Here is a 20,861-nt window from a genome sequence, read left to right as displayed (position 1 = left end):
CGACTTTGTTCTTGATCCCCCTAGTAATATCTTCCCTTAATAATATCGCCTCCAAAAAAAAGTCCCCTCGATATTTTGAAAACATGTACTAGAGGGCTCATTATAATATTTTCCTAAACGTGGTACAGCGCGTCCTTTGTAACGATGTCCTGTGTGCGTTGTTACAAGCTCTCCTGGACCATTCCCAGGACACCCAAACTTGCTAAAGGGGCTCCTCCCTAAACACGGGCGAAACCAGCAGCCGACACAGCCGCGGATGCACCTCCAGGTACAGCGGCGCCTCCCGCACTGCCTCCCCGTCCAGCACTGTCCATGTGGAATCGTCGCGCTGCTGGAACAGCAGCGCTCGGGCCTGGATGCAGGTTTCACACAATACGGCCAAGGCTACAACGACTGATGTCACACAAATTTGGAAAAGGGGGTTCACACCATGGATGCGGTTGCCGTTGGCCGTTAAGAGGCGCCAACACGGGGGTATCACGGCCTAGTGGCTTGCCAACCATGGAGGTACTGGAATGGCAACCATTACGGCACGGCATCAATGAAGCCAATTTGGTAGTGGGTGGGCTTGGCTGGTCTATATTATGGTTGGCGCCTATCTTACCCAAATCCCAACGACAGCCACCCTGTTAAGTGAGAGTTGAAGGACCGCTCAAATTTCGGTGCCGTCTGGTCCAGGAGTTCTTCCTACCCCACCGCCTGTCGTTCGCTGAACCTGTCTTCCCGAGCTCATGGAACACGCATCTACATCTGAAAGCCAGATCCAATCGCCAGCAGGGAATAGTTTTATACCTGCAACCATGTGGAACCGCAGGCCCCACATGACCCCGGATCGCAAGTCACGACAGACCGCACCTTGGTCACGTGCATCACGCCAGCCGCCTTCGCAAAGCTGCCGTCCTCCACTCCCAGAAGCACCTTTAGGGAGCGCAGTCGCAGCCCCGCGCCAGCACGCCGGCCCTGCGCCGCCAGCTGCCATACCTCCCACGCGCCATCAGCCATAAGGCCCCCCGGGTTGGCCCGCGCACCTAACGCCACGTACTGCACATATGACGCCGCGATGCGGCCCAAGGGAAGTAGGGACGAGACAGAGGCGAGGACGGAGAATGAGGTCGTTCCATTCGCCGATGCCGCCGACGCGGCCCCGCATTTACAAGGCGGGCGACACCAGGCCGGCAGCGCCGGGTTGGAGTCAACACGAATACCACGGTTGTCCTGAGAGCCCTACAAGGCCAGGGCTCCCAAACAGGGATCCTTCTCTTCTCTCAAAAGGGTTCCCACGTACCGCTGGCTAGCGTTCGAAGCCGGGGGGCGGAGCAGGCGCGCAGCAGGTTGGTGCAGCGCGTCAGGGACGAGCAGTACCAGGCGCCGTATTGTCGCTCAAGAAGGGGGAAGGGGGGCGCGGATGCGGTTAGAGGACGTTGCATGCCGTACCTGCGTGTTGTAGGCGCCAAAGATGGCGAATGAGTCAGCGAGCTGCTGCCAACCTCCCGGCAGCGAGGAAGGGGAGTCCGGCAGGCGAGTGGGCAGGCAGGGCAGCTGTGAGAGGAGCGGGAGGGCGGGACCTGCGAGCAGCAGGAGCCGGCCGGTCGACCGATCGGCCGGTCCAGTTCGAGGGAGAGGAAGAAGAGTTCCAATTCGCCAGGAGAGGAGAAAAGGATATAAAAGCAAAGGCACAAATTTGACTTTGTGAAAGAGAGCACTGGCCAGTCTACAGATACTCCTGTCGCAAACAATCACCCTGCCAGGCCTCACACGTGCTGACCAACCTGACGGGTAGTGTGCCAGGAGCGTCACCTGCCTATCATCAGTGCTGTCGCAACGGCGTCCCGTGGCGGCGGCAGCAGCAGCGGGGCCGGTAGAGGCGCCAGCGCCGCCCATCCCCACACACGCAGATCCAGCCGCCTGTGGTAGCAACGGTTCCTGTATTCCAACGTCCCCGCATCGTCGCGCCGACTCCATCACGGCTCCCACGCTTCCTTCCCCCGCCGCCACCGTCGCCATCGCCACGGCTCGCTGCTCCAACTCCGCCCCCGATGGTGTTGGAGCTCGCCCGTAATCCACTGGGCAGTTCCCACAGGCTGGCGATCCTGCAGCCCCGGCCGCCGCTGCAGCAGCAGCAGCAGCAGTAGTAGCAGCATCCGCGGATGGTGCTGTTACAGCTGCCGGTGCGTCCGGCGGTAGCACAAATGCACGGCAGTGGTAACAGCGGCCCCGGAAAATCTCCCTGAGCCCCCCTAGGTGGAAGCGCAGCTCGCCCATCCACCTGGCGAAATGTGGAAGAGCATTTTAAGCGCCGAAGGCGTCAGATGAGGGGTAAGCAAGTTAAAGCGGGTTCAAACAAGCAGTTATATAGTGAGGGACGGCGGCCCGCAAGCATTACTGATCCACGCGGCTGTAAGGCGGAGGGTGGAGTTTAAGAATTTTGGAAACACACGGAAAAGGACAGTGGATGCGCCTTCTCCTTGGTAAACGTCTTTCCTTCTCATGTTGTTGTAAGGCCGCGTGTCGTGTCATAAATCCGGGGCGTGCAGTCGGTGCTACGGATGGAGCAAAAAGTCATGACGCGCAAAACAATTGTGTGTAACTGGCAGAGAGAGCAATAGCGAAGGTGCTTCGCCCAACATGCGGGGCCCAGGCTTTTGCGCATATAGCCCCTATCTGCCGGCTCCAGCAACCCGACTCTGCAGCGGAACGAAACCGCACCTCCAGTGCTCGGTCCCGATGTCTAGGTTGGCCTGTTGAAGGTACAAGATGAGATGAAGTGGGCAGAAGTAAGTTGTGTTCTAGTCGAGTAAGTGAATCAAGGTGACAAACCAAGGTGATGTGGGGAAAAAGAAGATGTAATGTATGGAACCAGCTGCTCTCCAACTCGTCAGCTTAGGAAGGCCGCACCCACCATCGCGCCGTACACGACTGATAACAGGCAGTAGTACCGGTTGTCGGGCGGCTGTAGCACCGAAGCGACATCAACCGGTGCGACCTGTCCGCGGCACACCGCCACGACGGCCGTGGGAACATCCCACAGACCGCAGCTAGCAGCCACGCCGTTGCCGCTGCCGCAGGGAATGGCCACAAGGGGGATGCCCCGGGCGGATTCCCAATCCGGTCGCTGGAAAAGCCCCTGCAGTGGCACGGAAGTTGGGTACTAATGGCAGGGTGCCATGGCATGTTGTGTTGCGACGGCAGAGAACGCATCGCTGTTGTGTGCTATGTGAAATATCGCGCAACTAACGCGGGGTGTGACATTACTGTACATGCCGTTCTACCAGGACTGCTGTGCCAGTTCCGTTTGGTCGGTACTGTGCCGTGACACAGACTGTGTCGCGTATTGGCGTGGCGTGACGTGGCATGATACAAGAACAAAGAAAAGATGAGCCAGGGCGGTGACACATTAGGGGGTCATCCGAAGAAACATCCAAATCACACTTTCGGGCGTGGGATGTGGAACTGCACTGCAGGAAAGTGTGCTCGACGTTTGCTGCCTTCCGGAGCTGCCTCACCTGCAGCCCCTCATGCAGAGTGCCGTCACCGCCCACAAACATAATCAGGTCGACACCGTCCGCTGCCGGTACATCCCCCGCCCCTCCTCCTACTCCTCCTTCGTCTCCTCCATCTCCTCCGCCTCCTACTCCGCCGCCTGCCACGTTCAACGCCAGCTCCCGCACCAGCGCACTCGCATGCCCTGCCGCTTCTGTGAGCCGCTCCGAAACCCGCAAGCCCGCCACGTCGCGCAGCAGCGGCAGCAACCGGCCGTGGAACAGCCCGGCGGCGCCGCCGCGACCGGCCTTGGGGTTTATGATAGCTGCCACATGGGGTGGCGTGTCCCGACCCCACCAGCTGGCAGCTCGGCGGACACGGGCGACCAGCTCCGAGGCGGCAAGTGGGTCGCTGGCCTCGAACCTTGTCGGGAAAGTGGGAGAGCGAAGGCAGTCGAAATGGAACAAAAATAAGCAGCCTCATCCACCTACCCACCTCATATCTACGGTAACCAATCCTAGTATCTGCTCCCTTGCCCCATGCAAGGGGTTGGGGGGAAGCAAGTCTGATGTAACGGGGCCAGATGCGAGGGACCTGCCCAAGTGCTTGAGGAAAGGAAACCCCGTTGACCCAAAACCGAAAGAAGCGCAAAACACAACGCAACCTCCCATTGTTCAAAAACCCAAATCGCAGGACCCAGATCGCAGAGTGCAGACGCAACATCGGCCCGGGCTGACCGGGGTGTTTGGCGAACCCTGAAGAGGTGCTTCGTGACGCAGCCCATGCGGGCGGTGTGCGGGGTGGCGAACCACACGGTAAGGGTGCAGGGGGACTCAAGGCGGGCCCCAAGCAGCTGATCGGCGGGTATGACCTGCGTAGGCGGGGAAAGGCGAAGCGCAGGCGAGTGCACCAAGGGTGGGAGGGTGACAAGACGAATCACTGGCGAATGAAAAGCAGATACCAGGGGTTTCCAGCAGACGTGCAGGAGGGAGCCAAGCGTGCAGGAGTGTGTATAAATGTCGAAGGATGGGGCGACCGGAAGGAAACGAAAGAAGAAAGGTAGCCAGGAATGTAGCTGTGTAAGAGGACGCAAGAGGGGAGGGCAGCAGGATGGAAGTGAGGGCGGGTGTGAGGACGGCAGACGGGCGAGTTAGGCGGACGGGAGCAGCAGCCGCCCAAGGGCCATGGAGCACGCATTCTCCCCTTCTTAATCACGCGTGCCTAGGTAGCCTGGAGTACTTCACCTGGTGTTGTACAGGTCGTCGCAAAAGGCGGAACAGCCAACCGATGGGGCTCCTGTGTGGACGTGCATTGGCCTGTGAGGCGGAGGGGGTGGTACGGGTAATAAAGTGCGCATTAGCTGGGCTGGACTCTGACTTACACGCCTAGTTCGCCTACCTTTGTTTTCGCAGTTTGCCTGTGTGTTTGCTACACGTCTTTGTTCGTGGTAACCACCACCGTGGGTCTGCATGTGTGGCAATTGCACCTTTGGCAGGATTTGACACTGGTCAGGGACACCCTTCCAGCCCTGCCCTAACGAAAAGACCGGCAAACACTATCCTGAAAGGAGAAAATCACGTTGTGTGTCGCAGTGTGTGCCCATGTTTGCCATATCCACATACACATACACACAGGAAGCTAAGGTGGCTAAAAACATTGCTGAATTAGGGACAGAGGAAAGCGTATGGCGTGCCACAACAACCCCATCTGTCCCGGGCTAGGCTGTCCAAGACTTGAGCCTCGAACCCACGTCATAAGCTGCAGCCGGAGACCTAACGATGCCGCTGTGGTGAATACGCATTACGGTGGAGACGGCATCTTGCCATGTCAGGCCGAAGGGGAGCTCGCTGCCAGACCTGGCTGGAGCGGAGGTATGGCAACACCCAACAGCTACGACTGCTGACGCCTCAACCGTCTATGTGGGTTTACCCTGCACGTGGTTCCTAAGTTTACAAGGCCCGGGTCTAAGAACCTACAGGATCGGGTGTAAATGAAAACATGCCATCGTCCTTCAGATGGATGGTCCCCGTAGCAGCACCGCAGCGCACGTTCAGCGACCAGGAGCCTTGGGCTTCCTCAGGATCAGCCTGTGAAGCCTTCATTTTTGCTCGGGCGCTTGCGTATCTCGAAGCCCTGCCTTTACTTCTGCTTTTGGTTTAGACAGGCCGAACAGAGCCCTTATGTCAGGCAAAGCTCTTGATTCATTTAATTATATATACCCTACAAGATGTGCCCCATTGTGAAAATTACGGACTATCCCGCAAGCAGCGAGACAGTTCTGTCGGCAAAGTTTCAAGCGAGTACTTACTACGGCGGCAATTTGTCATCAGTTGCATATCGCCGTATCTGGCTACTGCGAGCTTTACAGATTTGTTCTATCATTCTTACTCTGACAGGCGCGCAGGCTTCTTTTGGGAACTTAAACGTGTCACTCTAGTACACCTAGGCCGGGCGCAAGGAGCCGGGCGCCCGAGCCAAAATGGAGTATTGGAGGCTTGTAAAAACGAGTACGAGACAGAAGAGTCTCGTTGTCAGATTAATGCGTGATGTTGAGAGCAACCACTTCCATATACCCATCGGGTTTGATGCCCTCACAAGGCAGGTTCTTCTGGGCTTGACATCTCACCATTATGCAGAGGTGACGGAACAGCAATCCATGCATATCTTGCTTAAAACAGGTACCGGACGGAGGACCTTTCGCTGCAATCGACGGCCCTGTCTCACCAGGTGGACCTTCCTGAAAAAACATTTCTCCGTGCATTTCTTGCGAAATACCCGGAGGTGAGGGAGGAAGGGAGGGAAGGGGGAGTACAGGGATCTTCCCTCAATTTGAAGCCCCACAGAGTTACAACTTGCAAGGGAGCTTCCTGTAGCACCCCTGAAGGCTTCTCCTCAATGCGCAGCGTCCGGGCCGCTTTCGCGGCGGATTCAATGACCTCCTCGGGCCATTAACCTGGACGCCCTCCCTTGCTGTCCCTTCCGCTAACCTCCCTGCACTCGCCACGTGCCATCCACATGCTGATTCTCTGTGGGTATTCCTCCTGCCAGGCCAAGAACGAGCCTGTCGCGCTAGGGTCGTTCACTCCATCTATGGCGCGGCGCTTCGTGCAACGCCAGATGCAACTGATGCGGGAGGGAAGCAACCAGGCTGCGGCCTTTGCTCAGGCAGAGCTCGACTTTTCCCAGCAGCTGCTGGACATGCGCAGGTGGGTGGGTCGGTAGGAGGCCATCGCGGCCAGCCGGAGGCTGTGATGGAATGGGACCAAGCCAAGTCACATCAAAGCACAACTTCCTCAACCCTTGCGGGCGGTTTCAATGCCTCAATTTGTCCCAGCCGATTGTTGATCCTCTCACCCACCAGGTCCTCATGCACGTGCGACAGCAAGATTGTACATTGTGCACATGCGCACATGCGCCACAGCTCCTCCCCCGGTTAGGCGCTCTGGGGAGCGTGTGTTTTGTTTGGGAAGTAGCCGTTTTCCTTCCGATCTATCCCACTTCCCTACCGCCCTTCATTTATGCCGCCATCGCCATTCTTTCCAATCACCGCGGGCACAGGCGCCAGCTGGGTTCTCTGTTTGGATCTGACCCCCTGGAGCTGCAGCTGCAGCAGGAGCAGGAGCAGCTGGATGAGGGGCTGGTGACGCTGGCGCAGCAGCGGCTAGAAGCGGGAGGCGGTGGAGATTTGCAGGCACATTAGCGCAGTTGCTACCATAGCATCACTGGATGGGCGTCCATGGAGTCCCTGGAGTAGTTGGGATGCCTCCTATCGGCGTCAGATTCATCGTCATTGTCATGTGCTGCGCGACGGGTGGAATGCGGACGATGGCCGCTGGAGAGGAGTTTTTAAGTGTTACGGAAAGCGACGGGGTATGTTACCGGAAGTGATACCAGATGTGAGGTGTTAGCAGCCGCCTAGCCTACTTCCCGGCCACCTGGGGTTATCCTTTGCCTACGTAGTGTGTTGTAGCGCACACGCAGTCTAACGTACAGCAACACACGTATGTTTGTCGTCTTTACCACGGAACTCCAGGGCGGAGGGGTGTTAATGGAGGGATAGACATGCGGGCTTTCGAGTACGACGCGCCCACTGGGACCCTTGTATCTCCCTGATTATAACTTCATAACGGACCATCCGCACCGGATATGGACAGTCGGAAATGGAATGATTACACTTGCGGTCGGCACCGGTGTCTACGACGCAAGCGGCATATCGGCTCGGAGACCTGGTCTCCGAGCCGATACATCCAGGACCAGGGCCGAGGACATCCAGACCTGGTCTGAATGTCAACACTCGACTTCGCAGCATGGTTCCGACAGGGAGAGGGGCCTTGCGTGCCTCGCCTACCTTGGGTGCAGGGAAAACACAGACATCGGCCCCTGATGGCGTGATGAGACCTGGAAATGGGGACGTCGCAGAGCCTGTTGACGTCGGTGGTTCGTAGGCAAGAAGCACGGGGCGTGACTGACTGCAAAACACGTGTGCATATTCTTCTTCTTAGTGTGCAAGCTACGGCCGTGCTGCTTCTTTCCGTACGCAAGTACAGCCCTCTGTCACTAACGGCTTCTGAACGTCCCAGTACAGCACTCGACGAATACTGGTGGTGTGGTTGTGCGACCGCCTCATTTGGAAAGCCGCGACAGAGGCAGAGGCAGGCGTGACACTCTTGACTTCGTAAACTGAATTTAATCACATGCGTGCGGAACATGCGCGCTGGGACCAGGCGCCAGCCTTGCTCCTTACCTTCCCACTACGTCGCGTCCCACAACACCACCATTAGGCAATCTCCGGACCCTGATCTGAATGACCCTAACATCCCTGCATTAAGCGCGGCGGATAAACTATTACGGCGCTTATTCTCCGTTTAAGGCAGAATCTAAGGATTTAACGCGCGGCGCCGAGCCGCGGAGATTCCTTCATTCGGAGGCTCGACTGTTCGACCTTTGGACCTGCTAACCCCTGGATTGGCCCTATCTGTTGTTATAGCAGTTTTTAGTGCGTGTGCGCTGTGGAGGCGCTCGCTCCGCTAGTACCAGGACTCCACATTCAAGTAACCTAGGACCCGGCGGCCCCTCACCGGTCATAGAGCTGCTGTCCTACAGCTGCCTCTACGGCCACACTTGAAGAGAAATTGAACACCGATGCCATGCAACAACCCCCAGAAGACGTAGCAGTATCTTGTTATGCTCCGCACAGGCAAAAATCACCATTAAACCCCGTGATACAATATCTGAGACCCAACCCTTCGTACGATGCCGTATGTATAAAACATGCCTACGCACCTATAAGCTTTACGAATGTCGCACTACATGTCGCATTCCTTTATGAAAACTTCAATGAAAAGGTAACCTAAGCAGGGAGAGGATACGCCAAGAGCCAAAGGCTTCTTTCCACCCTTCCATGGATGCTCGCCCTACAGCTCTCCTGACTAACGAACAAACCCAAAACTTATGTCAATCGCCCAGCATTAAGCTCCAATGCATGCAGCCACCATGAAAGCTCATTCGTAGGCCGGGGACCACAAACGCGCCTGCCAGCGCCAGGCCAGCATGAGCTATATAAACACACCACGCAAACCACATACCGCTACGACGCCAGGCCCACGTATACCTGGCAAGGAGTACACGTGCCACCATGCCATGCACTTTGTCTGCCTCGACGGTAACTTTCGTGGCAAGTTCTGAAGCTCGTTTCTGGGACTCCTCAGTGCAGGACACCGCGGCATCCTCTTCCATAGCCCCTCCCCTCAGAGCGAGAGCACCATCCCACCTTCCGATGCGTTGCCGCTGTGGCCCCGGCCTCTCCCAACTCCTAGGCTAAACCCTTTCACCCGCCAGGCAGTCCGCATTGCGCACCGTCGGCAGCCGCAGGAGCGTCTTCTACTTGCCCTTGAACAGAATCCACAAGAGGCTCCTCTTCCCTCTTCCTTCCATAGACTAAGATATCCACATGCGCGCCTGCCACCGACCGCGACATTGCCCACCAGGCAACGTCACCAAAATGTACGATCATAGCGGGCAAAAAAGACATCATCGTTGAAAAGGAGAAAGGAATCATCCCAATAATGCCATTCATTTTTTACTATGGGCCAATATGTACATAGTTCCGAGGGTCTTTTATTAACCTCCTGGGAGCTCCGAACCCACCTAACCAACCATCCAACACCCCCGTACAACAAACATCGGAAGCCCATAACTTCTGCCGTACAGGTCCGAATAAAATGTTAAGAGCAGATTCGGACGGCCCTTATCGAGCTCTCTACTATGTCGAAAGATAGAGTCCATCTCCAGGGCGTATTATACCCCCCTCCCTTGCTTCACAACCCTGAAAGTTGGGTCCTCCCTTACTGTTAAAGGGGGGACCCAGGACTCAGCTCCACCTAAATCCTCTGTCCTTGCCTTCTACTCCCCCAGCTTGACGCGCAAGCGAAGAGAAGTAAAACCCGATTTCAGCTGCGTCATTGCGACACCAAAGCACGTCCGAGGCACAGCACTTCGCACCACATGGTGACTGCCGCACACAAAGCTGAAGCTCTAGTCAAGGCAACACCCACACACTCACTCAAGTCGCTGTACACATACCTATACAGCCGCCCCTGCAATATCGCCGCTCCGCCCCGCCAGGCTGTCAAGCCGATAGCGCCCGCCGCGTTCCACCCCGCCATCCCCTCTCCTTTTCCCCTCATGCGTTCTGTGCACACACCCACCATGCCGTACAACCCCCACGTAGCCTCAAAACCGCAAGGCCCTTCCAACCTAAAGAACTCGCGCGGGTAGCGCTGTAGCTAGTGCTGGTCGTACTGCAGCTGCTGATAAGCGTTGCCGCACACCGCCGCCGTCGCCGCAGCACCGCCCACGAAGAGGCTTTGGAGGGAGGCAGCCTTTGAAACCGGCGTTGCCTGCGTGCCGGCCATGCGCTGGCCGCCGGTGCTGTTGCTTATGTCCATGAGCCCCGCTCCAGACGCACCGGCACCGGCTGCGTCGGCATTGTGCGGCGGCGTGGGGCGCAGCAGTCCCCGCCACGGTACCGCGCCTCCGTCGCTGCCTAGCGCTCCGCTGCCAGACTGCCCTGCGTCCCTCCTCGGCGGCGGCGGCGGCGTGTGTCCCCCCCGTGCTACGGCGCCAGCTACTGCCATCACTGCCGGCGCCGCCGCCATCGATGCGGCTACAGCAGCAGCAACAGCTGGGGGCGTTGCGCCACGGTACAAATGCCCGACATCAGGGTGCGGCGCCGTCAGGCAGGCCGCCAGGCATGGCGTCGTGGCCCCACCGCCGCCGCCGCCGTCGCCGTCGCGGCCACCACCTGCTGCCAACTCTTCGCCATCACTGCCGCTGCCGTCACTCTCGCTCCCCAACAGCTCCCCACCTTCCGCAGCTGCCACCGTCAGACCTCGCCTTGGCCTATCCTTCTCCAGCTCCCCCTGCTCCCGCTGCTCCCCCTGCTCCCGCTGCTTCAGGCTAGGGCCTTGCGCCTCCTCCTTAACGCAGTTCCCACCGTCACCATCCTCCTCGGAGTCATCAATCGTAATGACCTCCTGCCGCGCCCCTCCAACTCGCCCCGACTGCACAACCTGGAGAAGCCTCCTCCTGTTCAGGCCCCCGACGCAGGTACCGGCCTGCCGCGGACCCAAATCAGATACCGCCACGGTAGCGGGCGCGCCTACTACAGCCGCCGCCGTCGCCCTCCCCGGCGCGCTCACCAAGGACCCTGCACCTCCTGCCGTCGCCTCCTCCTTCCCCGCCACGTCACGCCGCGGGACTCCACCATCCCCGGGTTCCCCTGGACCCTGCTGCCCGGTGTGAGGGCCGTGGCGGGGAAGAGGAGGGTGAGCCGGCTGAAGCAGTCCGAGGGCTCGGTCTCCCGCGGGCCCACTTCTCCCTCTGTCGTGTTCAGGGAGGCCCGACTGCCGGTCATTTTCCTGCTGCTGCTGCTGGTGTTGCTGTTGCTGTAGCTGCTGTAGCTGCTGGTCGTGATGATGGTGCTGGTCGTGAGTTTGTTGGTAGTTGTGATGGTCTAGGTGGTTGCGGTGACATGTCGGCTGGCCATGTTCCCGAACCTGGCCCGGCGTCTCACCGGGGTGGTGGTCGTGGCCCTGCTGCCCTGGCAACTGTCCTTGTCCCTGCTCGGGGGGTGCCGGCTCCGAAGCCAGCGCCGTCGAGGCCGCGTGCTCCCGCCTGGCTTTGACCTGGGCGCTCATCCTGGCGTTGTACTTGGCGATGAAATCTGCCATAGCGTGCGGGGCCTCTGCGGGTAGCCTGGACGAGCAGGCACGTGCGTGGGGAGGGGGGAGAGGGGCAGGGGGAAGGAAGCGACGAGAGGACGGGTGAGGGCGGAGAACGCCGCAGGCCGAAGCATCACTTAGGATGCCGTTGAGCGAGTACGGCAGTTGGCGTGAGCATGTTTTGGACGTTATTCCCTTGGGTTGAAGGACAGCGAAGGGGAGGGGGGAAAAAGGGAAGGAGGAAGAGAGCGGAAGGAAGGAGAGGAGGGAAGGAAAAGGCTGAAGGGTGGAGGACGTCATAGGGCTCATGGTGCCTGTGCAGTCCTTGTTTCTACAGCACACCCACGCACCTGCGCGCCCTGTCTGCCTGTTTGGCCTCCGTTAGGAAGATGCCCATCAGTTGCCTGGCGGTTTTGGACGTGCCACGATCCTTCTCCGTCTGCAAGAAGGTGCGATACCTGTTGTAGAGGTCCGCCATTTCCTGTGTATGATCCAACACACACACACACACGAGGAGGAGGAGGAGGAGGAAGTGCTTCGGGGCGGTCGTTCCCGTTGGGGTACACGTGGGGGTTAGGTGGGCCTGGCCCGTGTCAGGCCCGGACCAATGTAATGTACCAATTACACAAACGCACACTCACACTCACAGAGGCGGAGGCGGAGGAGAGGCAGCATTGTTGAGGGGCCAACGGCTCGGCTCACGGCGGTCGATGTGTCGGCTGGAGTGGGCTAGGCTGCTGAGGAACGGAACCGTGTTTAGTCATATGGACCATATGACTAAACACGAGTCGAGGGCAATGCGTGTATACATACATACATACAGACGTACGAGCAAAAGAGCAGGCTAGGAAAGCAGAACCGGAGTGTTGCAGGGTCGCGACATGGACGGCACGAGAAGTACCGAGCCTCCGAAACCAAGGTGGACACCCGGGCGGGCGGAGCTGGTCCAGCACCAGTACCGGATCTGAAGCAGTCACACAACCCTGTAACCCGGTCCCTTATCCTCCTCCTCCCCCCCCTCCTCCTCCTCCTCCTCCTCCCCTCCTCCTCCTCCTGCACACCCTTCCTCCTTCAAAAGTAGATAAGGTGAGGAGGGGCTCCACAGCCATGCCTCCCTCTGCCTCACCCCCATCAGGGGCCCACCTGTTTACTGTTACTGGTCGGCAACCCGCATTCCGTCAAGACCTTCCTGCAAAATATGAAAGAGAGAGAAAACAGAACTAAGGGGAGAGGAGAGGGAACCAATGAAGTACAAAAATTATAAATCTTAGCTTCTCTCTCTCTCTCTCTCTCTCCCCGCGAATGGAGAAATGGAGTTGTGCAGGAGGAGGGAGCTTGGGGAACGGAGGAGCCAAGCGGGGCAGAGGGCGAATAGGGAGTGGGGCTCTGCGGGGGGCCCTGAGGTCTAGAATGGTGGGGACGAGGACGGCGCCGGTGGGGCCACGATCACGACCCGCTTTGTACACCATCCCGACAGTCAACCCCTTCCCCCCCTCAACACCCCCCCCCACGCACACAAGCACATACACACCGTCAGGGGCACGCGCTGACACGCACGCCGTGAGGAACTCCCTCCTTACTTTCGAAGGTTGTTACGAGCGAAAGGCCTCCAAAAACCCAACCGCCCGCGTATGCACATACACGCACGTCCACGTCCACGTCTACGCCTACACCTACGTAAACCACGCATCCGCCGCGCCACACAGCTCAACAGAGATGACACCTTCCCTTCCAGCACGCCGCCCGCGAGTAAGAAGGAAAACAAGTTCACCACGACCCACTTGGCTTCCTTGAGGCTCATCGGGTGGAAGGACTTTGCCGGTGGAATCTGGATAATCGGCGCTGGCGCCTCTGCCATGACCTGGGTGTTGGCCATTGCTCTCAAGGTTCTGTTATTATGGGCTGTTGCTGTTGCGGTTGCCGGCCCTGGCCCAGGCCCTGGCGCTGGGACGCCTCCTCGACGCCCACTCAGAAGGCCCTCACAGGGCGCCGCCGCTGGTGGCGGCACTCCCCGTGGCGCGGTAGTGGCGGCTGAATGATGCAAAACCGCCGCAGCTGCTTCCCTTGCCGTCGCCGCTCCTCTTGCCGTCCCCGTCCCTGCCGCGGCGTTCCCCGCAGATTCCCCCCCTGATTCCCCCAATCCAGCAGCTGCCGCTCCGCCGCCGCGGCCGCGGCTGCCGGTGCTAAATCCCGTCCTCGTAAGGCAGAGCTGGACGTGAGCCTGGAGCTGGCCCAGGGGGTATCGGGAGCCGCACACGGGACAGTCATCCACACCGCCTGGTGCCGTACCCACGCCAACTGGCTGCTGCGGCTGTGTCGTCGTGGTTGTTGCGCCTGCCGCCGAAGGCGGCTGCGGGCCCACCGTATCCGGAGCGACGGCAAGGACCCCGGCACTGCCATGGCTGCCGGAGGCGACCCTGGGGGACCGGCGGCTGCCATTGCCGCGAACTCGTTTCCGACCTGTCAGTTGTTGGCTCGACGTGGTGGCTCCGCCGCGACCTCGACGGCCGTTTCGTACGGCGCCGCCGCCGCGGCGGCGGCCGCTGGGCTCCCCTGACCCAGGACTGTAATCATCGTCGTCGTCATTATCATCGCCGTCGTCGCCGTGGCCATTGCTGTCGTCTGCATCCATGTCATCGGCACCGTCGTCGCTACTGCTGCCGCTACTGCTGCTAATGCGGCGGCGCCGGCGGCCGACGGAGCAGCTAACGCCGTCCCCACCCGCACCATCGCTGTAACGGGAGGTCGACTTTGTAACGCCCTGGCTCCGAGACGCTGCCGTACCACCGCGGCTGCTGCCGCCGCCGCCGACACCGCCGCTAGCGGCGGGCTCAGGACCGCGTTTCAACCTCTTCTTGGCCGGGTGCTGAACCTCCCGGCCCTGTCTATCGGACCCTGTGCGCTGTTCCTCGCCAGTCAGTGAATCTGCTTGGTCATCCACCATGGCATCGTCGCCATCTTCATCATCGTCACCAGCCTTCAAGGATGTTTTCCGGCCCTGGATTCCGGCGCTATGGGGCCCCGACGAGCGCTTCGCTTCCGTGCCGCCGCAGCTATGCTCCGGAACCAGCGCCCCATTGCTCCGTTTATCCAGAAGCGCGATGCCGCTGTGGCCGCGCTCGACCGCCTGAGCGGGGGATGTGGTGGGTGACGCCCGCCGGCCGATGACCTGGCCGTCCCTGGTGTTGGTGACAGCAGCGGTGTTGGCGGCAGCTGGATGCGGGCCAGAAGTGAGCCCGGTGCGGCTGTGAGGCGCGGCGGTGGGAAAAGAGGGGCTCCGCTGGTGCCTGTCGGCTAGCTGTGCGCGCAGGGCCGCGGCCTCCTGTTCCATCGCGACCGCTCGGCTCTCGGCTTCTTCCAACTTAAGCCGCAGCGCCGATACGGCGCCGGATGCGGAGGGGAGCACCAGCACCGCCTTGCGGACCGCCACCACCGGCCGAAGCGCCGCCGTGCTGCTGGGCTCGCGGCACGTTGGGCAGAACTGCCTCTGATTTTGTGCATGATTATAGTCAAAGAATTGACGGATACAGCTGGAGCAGACTGCGGAATTATGGGCAGGTGGTGTGGGAAAAAAGGACAGGGGGTTACGAGAACCGTGGTGATGTGCGTGAGGCCAGATGTACGGCCCAAAACTGACGCGTTTGTGCCTCCCCGAGGGATCAAAGCATTAAAGTTTGTAAGTTATGCAAGTTTGGGAAAGCTTGGACTTTAGCAAGGCCAGAACTTGTTGTCCGCCGTGCAATTTTGTTTTGGCGCCCTTCACACGGCTCACCCCCTGGCGTCCCTGGCGCAACTTACATACGTGGCCGCATTGTAGCGAGACAGGACCGTCAAACAGCTGCTTACAAATCCAACAAGTCAGTTCCTCAGTCAACCCAGCCAGCTCAGGCGGTGGGTTGAATTCGTCATCGGCCATCGCCGATCCCCAGCAATCAATGCGTTATGATTTGACGGCAATCGACGGCCTTACAGGGGTATTTTAAGGAGCCATAAAACACTTCCTATAGCCATTAATAATAAGACGCTTTTCCAACAAAAACAATTAAACATCGAGCTTTAAGAACCATGATTGTACTAAGTGACATGCGTAAGGTTGTTACAAAGTGAGTCGCGGGACGACTAGAGTACGGACGCTATATTTCAAAAGTCGTTGCGGCAACTAATTGTCGCTAGGGCATGAACCGAGAAGCTGAAGCCACGTTGCAATATTCGTTTTCTCATATAGCCTTGATCATAATAAAACGCTCTATGACACGTAGCAAGGTTCCGTAAACAGCATGCCGATAACTTGATTATCACGCAGGTTGCTTTTGCGCGTAGGTTTATTACAGCTCTAGGATAGCAACTCTTCGCTAATCCAGTATCCAGGTTGCCTTGGTAGCAGTTGGCCTTACTCACACGGAACGGTTTCCCTCCTCGACGCGAGTCCCAGCCATAAGTATTATTGTGCAGACGAGAGTCTAGTCTCGGATTTGGAAATGTTGTTGGATTTGCCCAGGTTTGCCCAGTGTCGGCTTTTGCTCTCACATCCAGGGCCGCGCCATGCAGTGTAAGACGCTGATGGACCATTTCTTACGGGGTTCATACATCACAAAGCTTTGCGGCACTGGCACGCATGTGAGGGGAAGGCCATTCCGAGCTAATGGGTGTAGTACACATGCAGCATTCTGATGCCAGTTTTAGACTGTAGCCAATGGGGTGCTAACAGGTCAACGCATCCAACGGAATCTAACAGGCCAATTGGGATCAGATAGTAAGTTTACAAAGCAGAGGAAACACAGCAGCATAGCAACAAGGTTCACGAGTAAGAACGAGATAACGAAAAATAGAAAAGCGTTATAATATGTGATGTATCGGCTAGTGGTCCTTGACAACCAAATGTCCCCCCTAGACGGAACTAACCAGAGGAAGGATATACCTACGCAGATACATCTGGATGGATACGACAGGCGGCTGTACGATTCCCCGTACGCGTCACAAGTAATAATTACATGCTGAATCATTACTATATTTAACGGTATGCACATACTAGCACACAAAAGCCAACCAGAAAGCTTTATCTGCGAATTCGACCAGAAGTGCAGAATAGCTCCTGTGCTATGCCCTGCATGCAGACATTTGGTGACGTTACTGATGCCAGTAACCCAGCCCCCTCGCGGTTCTTTGCCTGCGGCTCAGCCCATTAAAGTGCAGCACGCTCCTGCCCAAACTTAACAAAAGCCACGATTATCAATTAAGTTAGCCGGAAGCCCCTTCCGTACAGCTGGCGTTGACGTACGGCAAGCACCTGACAAACAGCAGCAGTCCATTGACAGCAACTCGACGTCCGGGCCGACAAGCACTCGCCTGACCCGGTGAGCAAACACTGCCTTGCTACCGTACAGATACGGCAGTACGATATGTACGACAAGGGTGCGGCCTGGCACTTTGACCATACCTAGGACGTCACACCTTTCACCTTTCACCCGTCATGCCGAACACACACACATCAACTGACTATCCATATAACCGAAAAATCCGTTGCTATTATTTCCATTACGCCAATTTTCCGTTCTCCTGCGACTTGGCCGGCACATTCACCATGCATCCCCCTTACTCCCCATTTCCACACTCGCTCGGCCATCCATTTCCGCTTCCATGCCTAGATACTCAATACGTAACACCCAATCCCCAAATACCCATAACCGCCAGGCACTGGCAACAATCCACTCGTCAAGTCGAGTAGATACACTGAATTTTCCGTACAGGTTACGCAACACTAGACATGTGCAAGGTGGAAGAGCTCACTCCAGACGCGCGCGCGTGCATGTGCAGGTCAACCGATTCACCGCACTCGTCCGATGCGCGAATTTGCCCTAGGGGTAAAAGGCGACAGGAGAAGCCTCGTCGGGAATCACGCGCACGCGTAAAAGACCGAACTCAGATGCACACCGGGGCCAACCTCCCCAAACCATAAATGATCTCATTCGCTTGCTGTGCGCGTTCCCTTCACACGCGTATCATCCACAAGGGATTTGATTCACCAACCCCATAACGCCCAGCCGTGCCACGTCACATGGCACGCAGGCCCGCACTTAGTGAAATGTTGTCCCGCAAGACCTGCGCTTAACCGTCCACCGTCCCATCCTCCTAGTTACGCAGCGAAATGCTGGATTGCCGGAAAGGAGCTCCTGTTAAGTGAAGTCTTACGCTTACAGGGCCGCCAGAGAGGGGGCCCTCGCATACAATTCGGCTGCAAGAAACTATATTATATCAACACCCAGAATTGTCAAGATCGCATTTTTTTTACTTGCCCACACCGCCGTGCACCATCGCCAGCCCGCCACGCAAGGATACCTCCATGCAGTCCCGTCAAGTCAAATTGGGGGATATAAAATAAAAAAGACAGGAATGAACAATAATACGATTCAGGTGCTCACAACGGACACAGCGTGACACTCTTGTTGTGACTTCACCCAACCTGGCCTCCAGCTCAGGTGAATATAAATAATAGCTAAATACTGCTGGCCCCACCTCCCCTCCAGCACAGGTAAGATGGAAAAGTACTACTTATCGGAAGACCTACCTTTCCTCCAAAACATGGTGATATACAGGATTATAGCTCACTCTTACTCTGCTACTTCACTCTCCAGCCATCTTCCAGCGCTCCTCCGCACCTACAAGAGCCCGACAACGAAAAAAAATACTCAACATGAAAACTACGAAGACTCAACGAGGCCTACAGGGCTGCCGCCGCCCACAAGCTGTGCACGCTATGACGTGGGCCCCTCCGTTCCGCACTCCGTTAGTTGCAGAATTTTGCGACATTGCCAACACAACCTACAGCACCCGAAAATAATAGAAATTACACCAACATCTTAATAGTCTCGATGCGCATTGTTGTGTGTTTCCTTCAAAGCCGCTACACACAACACTACGCACACACACAAAGACACAGACACAACTGCATGGGGCAACCTACGAATTCGCAACCTATCGTCAATAAACATGACACTCCAGGGTGCGGCGTCATCCGCCACCGCTGCTGCTGCCGCCGCAGTGGCCTCCTCCCAACCCGCCGCCCCTTCCTGCTACGGTGACGAGAACGCAATTGCGATCAAGCTGCATGCCATGATGATCATGCCCGCCGTCAGGAAGCCGGTGGTAACCCGGTCTTCTGGATCGAAGCTTCTAGCTCCAGGAAGGAGCTCCTTGAGGCTGATATACGTCATGATGCCGCCCACCAGCCCAAACAGGATGCCAAAGACGGTTTCAGTCATGGATCCCCCGCACACGACTGCCAGACCGATCAGGCCGCCTAGAGGCTCGGTGAAGGCGGCTAGGGCGGCCCATAAGATGGCACGGCCGCGGCGGCCAGTGCCGAAGTAGACCGCGGACGATATGACCATGCCTGGGGAGTGTGAGGTGGCGGGGGGGTTGTCGTGGTATGAAATGGTGGGCAGAGCAGTTGGAAAATGCGGGTTGTCGTCAAAAAGATTTTTTGATTTTTATTTTTACATTCCGGTATCGCTGGCTGTTTCCAGGGGCATCCTTAACACAACAGTATTGCGTACGCGTGTAATTATGCAGGAATGGACGTATGTGGATGTTCACGTGGATTTATCTTTATCTGTACAGCGAACGGCAGTAACATCCCAGGTACGATGATGATGCGGGTACGGCACATCCCCTTCCAAGCTTGTCACCTTCGGGAATGTTGTGGATGGCAATTGCCACGGCGGTCGTGATACCTGATGGTCGGAGGAAAGAAAAAACAAGGAACCACGGCGGGTGGGAGATTAATGAAGGAACTTATCTAAGAAGTATCGAAAGTTGCGAAAGCGGATGTGGAAGAGTCCCTGTACATGTGCAACACGTTGCAGCAACGCATCCTGTCATCTGTACGGCAGTATCGTCAACGAAGCTAGCAAATAGTAATCGGTTGAAGACACGCTAGAGGGATTTATTCCCCCCACACCCACACCCACACCCACACCCAATTCTTCAATTCCGCATGCTAACTTCATTTTGCCGAAAAGCTGCTGCATACCGATCCGGACTATGACCATCAGCTTGTCACTGCTAGGGCCCTTCCTGCCCGGCCACCGAGAACAACATGCACAGAAACTCCACATCACAGAAACTCCACATCACAGAAACTCCACAACACGTATCATTTGCAACCAGATGCAGCGGGTAGTCATAACGACTTTACGTACCACTCGTGATGCTGTCCATGTAGCCTACGAAGGTAACAAGTCCCTCGGGCATGTTGTGAAGTGCGACAGCCATCGCAGCCAAGATACCCATGTGTATCAGCTTCCTGGAGCGCACCGCCTTGACTGAAGCCTGTTCCGAGTCCATGTCTGACGGCCGCTGCGAGCCGAGGTCTGCGGCGCTCTCCACATCCGTGAGAGCACGTTGTTGCGGTAAAGTACCACCTGCAACTGACGTACTGTCGTCCGTTTGAACCTTCTCAGGTAGGGCAGATGTCGAGGGATGATGCGCCAATGGGCTTGGGCCTTCGCTCCCCTGATACGCTAGGCGTTCAGCTAACTTATCTAAGGCCCAGGAAATGGGAAATCCGCAGAAGAAGCAGATGGATGCATACGTGAAAGCGTAGGCGTCGTCGTATCCCGCCTCCGCGAAATGCCCAACGGATTTGCCGGCGAAGATATCAACCACTGAAATATAGAGCATGACTCCAGCAGCAAATGCTAGGGATGCTGCAAGAAAGAGGTTATTCTTCACCGGCACAGCGATAATAATCAGTCCACCGGCGACGGACGCGACGCCGGCACCAATGACGCACGCGTAGGCGACTCCGAGCCGACCCGCTGAGATGCCTTGGCAACCACCCGCCATTACGATGCTACGGGGCTTTATTCAAGCCGGACGCCTGAAAGTCAACACCAACAGTCCGCTTAGCAGGTTGGAGCTTGCCGTTGGTTAGTTACGATGATATCTCTTCGAAACACAATTTTACATACTTGGGTCGAATTTCTAGCCGAGGCGCACGCAAATAGGATTAGAGTCTGGAATTTTGATGGGAGTTTGTGATTTTCATGCAAGGACGTTGGACACCACGCGCTCAACACGCGTAGTCCGACATGTCACCGAACCGACGCGACATTGTAAAATAATATCGATGGCTTCATCATCTAACCAGATATACATTGC

At 57.3% G+C, this 20,861-nt stretch overlaps 4 protein-coding genes across 4 annotated transcripts; 1 reads left to right on the top strand and 3 right to left on the bottom strand.

Moving 5' to 3' along the window:
• Window positions 1–202: 202 nt before the first annotated feature.
• On the bottom strand, window positions 203–5,582 carry kdg2 (diacylglycerol kinase; the record flags this gene model as incomplete). Its single annotated transcript, XM_002947370.1, has 9 exons — window positions 203–352; window positions 856–1,041; window positions 1,435–1,539; window positions 2,900–3,124; window positions 3,504–3,903; window positions 4,218–4,351; window positions 4,725–4,796; window positions 4,862–4,945; window positions 5,457–5,582. 9 exons carry the CDS (start codon window positions 5,580–5,582, stop codon window positions 203–205), a joined length of 1,482 nt encoding a protein of 493 aa, XP_002947416.1.
• Window positions 5,583–5,840: 258 nt separating this feature from the next.
• On the top strand, window positions 5,841–8,184 carry VOLCADRAFT_120480 (uncharacterized protein). Its single transcript, XM_002947507.1, has 4 exons — window positions 5,841–6,078; window positions 6,159–6,261; window positions 6,529–6,686; window positions 7,039–8,184. The coding sequence occupies exons 1-4, from the start codon at window positions 5,960–5,962 to the stop codon at window positions 7,178–7,180; spliced, it is 522 nt and encodes a 173-aa protein (XP_002947553.1). The 5' UTR covers window positions 5,841–5,959; the 3' UTR covers window positions 7,181–8,184.
• A 2,081-nt stretch (window positions 8,185–10,265) lies between these two features.
• VOLCADRAFT_116452 (uncharacterized protein) lies at window positions 10,266–15,618 on the bottom strand (the record flags this gene model as incomplete). Its single annotated transcript, XM_002947369.1, has 5 exons — window positions 10,266–11,736; window positions 12,053–12,183; window positions 12,846–12,891; window positions 13,484–15,242; window positions 15,501–15,618. 5 exons carry the CDS (start codon window positions 15,616–15,618, stop codon window positions 10,266–10,268), a joined length of 3,525 nt encoding a protein of 1,174 aa, XP_002947415.1.
• Window positions 15,619–18,772: 3,154 nt separating this feature from the next.
• VOLCADRAFT_87788 (iron-nutrition responsive ZIP family transporter) lies at window positions 18,773–20,546 on the bottom strand (the record flags this gene model as incomplete). Its single annotated transcript, XM_002947368.1, has 3 exons — window positions 18,773–19,092; window positions 19,388–19,432; window positions 19,901–20,546. The coding sequence occupies 3 exons, from the start codon at window positions 20,544–20,546 to the stop codon at window positions 18,773–18,775; spliced, it is 1,011 nt and encodes a 336-aa protein (XP_002947414.1).
• Between the last annotated feature and the right edge of the window lie 315 nt (window positions 20,547–20,861).

This window comes from Volvox carteri (assembly GCF_000143455.1).
Source record: "Volvox carteri f. nagariensis unplaced genomic scaffold VOLCAscaffold_6, whole genome shotgun sequence".
NCBI classification, from domain to species: domain Eukaryota; kingdom Viridiplantae; phylum Chlorophyta; class Chlorophyceae; order Chlamydomonadales; family Volvocaceae; genus Volvox; species Volvox carteri.
This window is presented reverse-complemented; position numbering and strand designations above follow the sequence as displayed.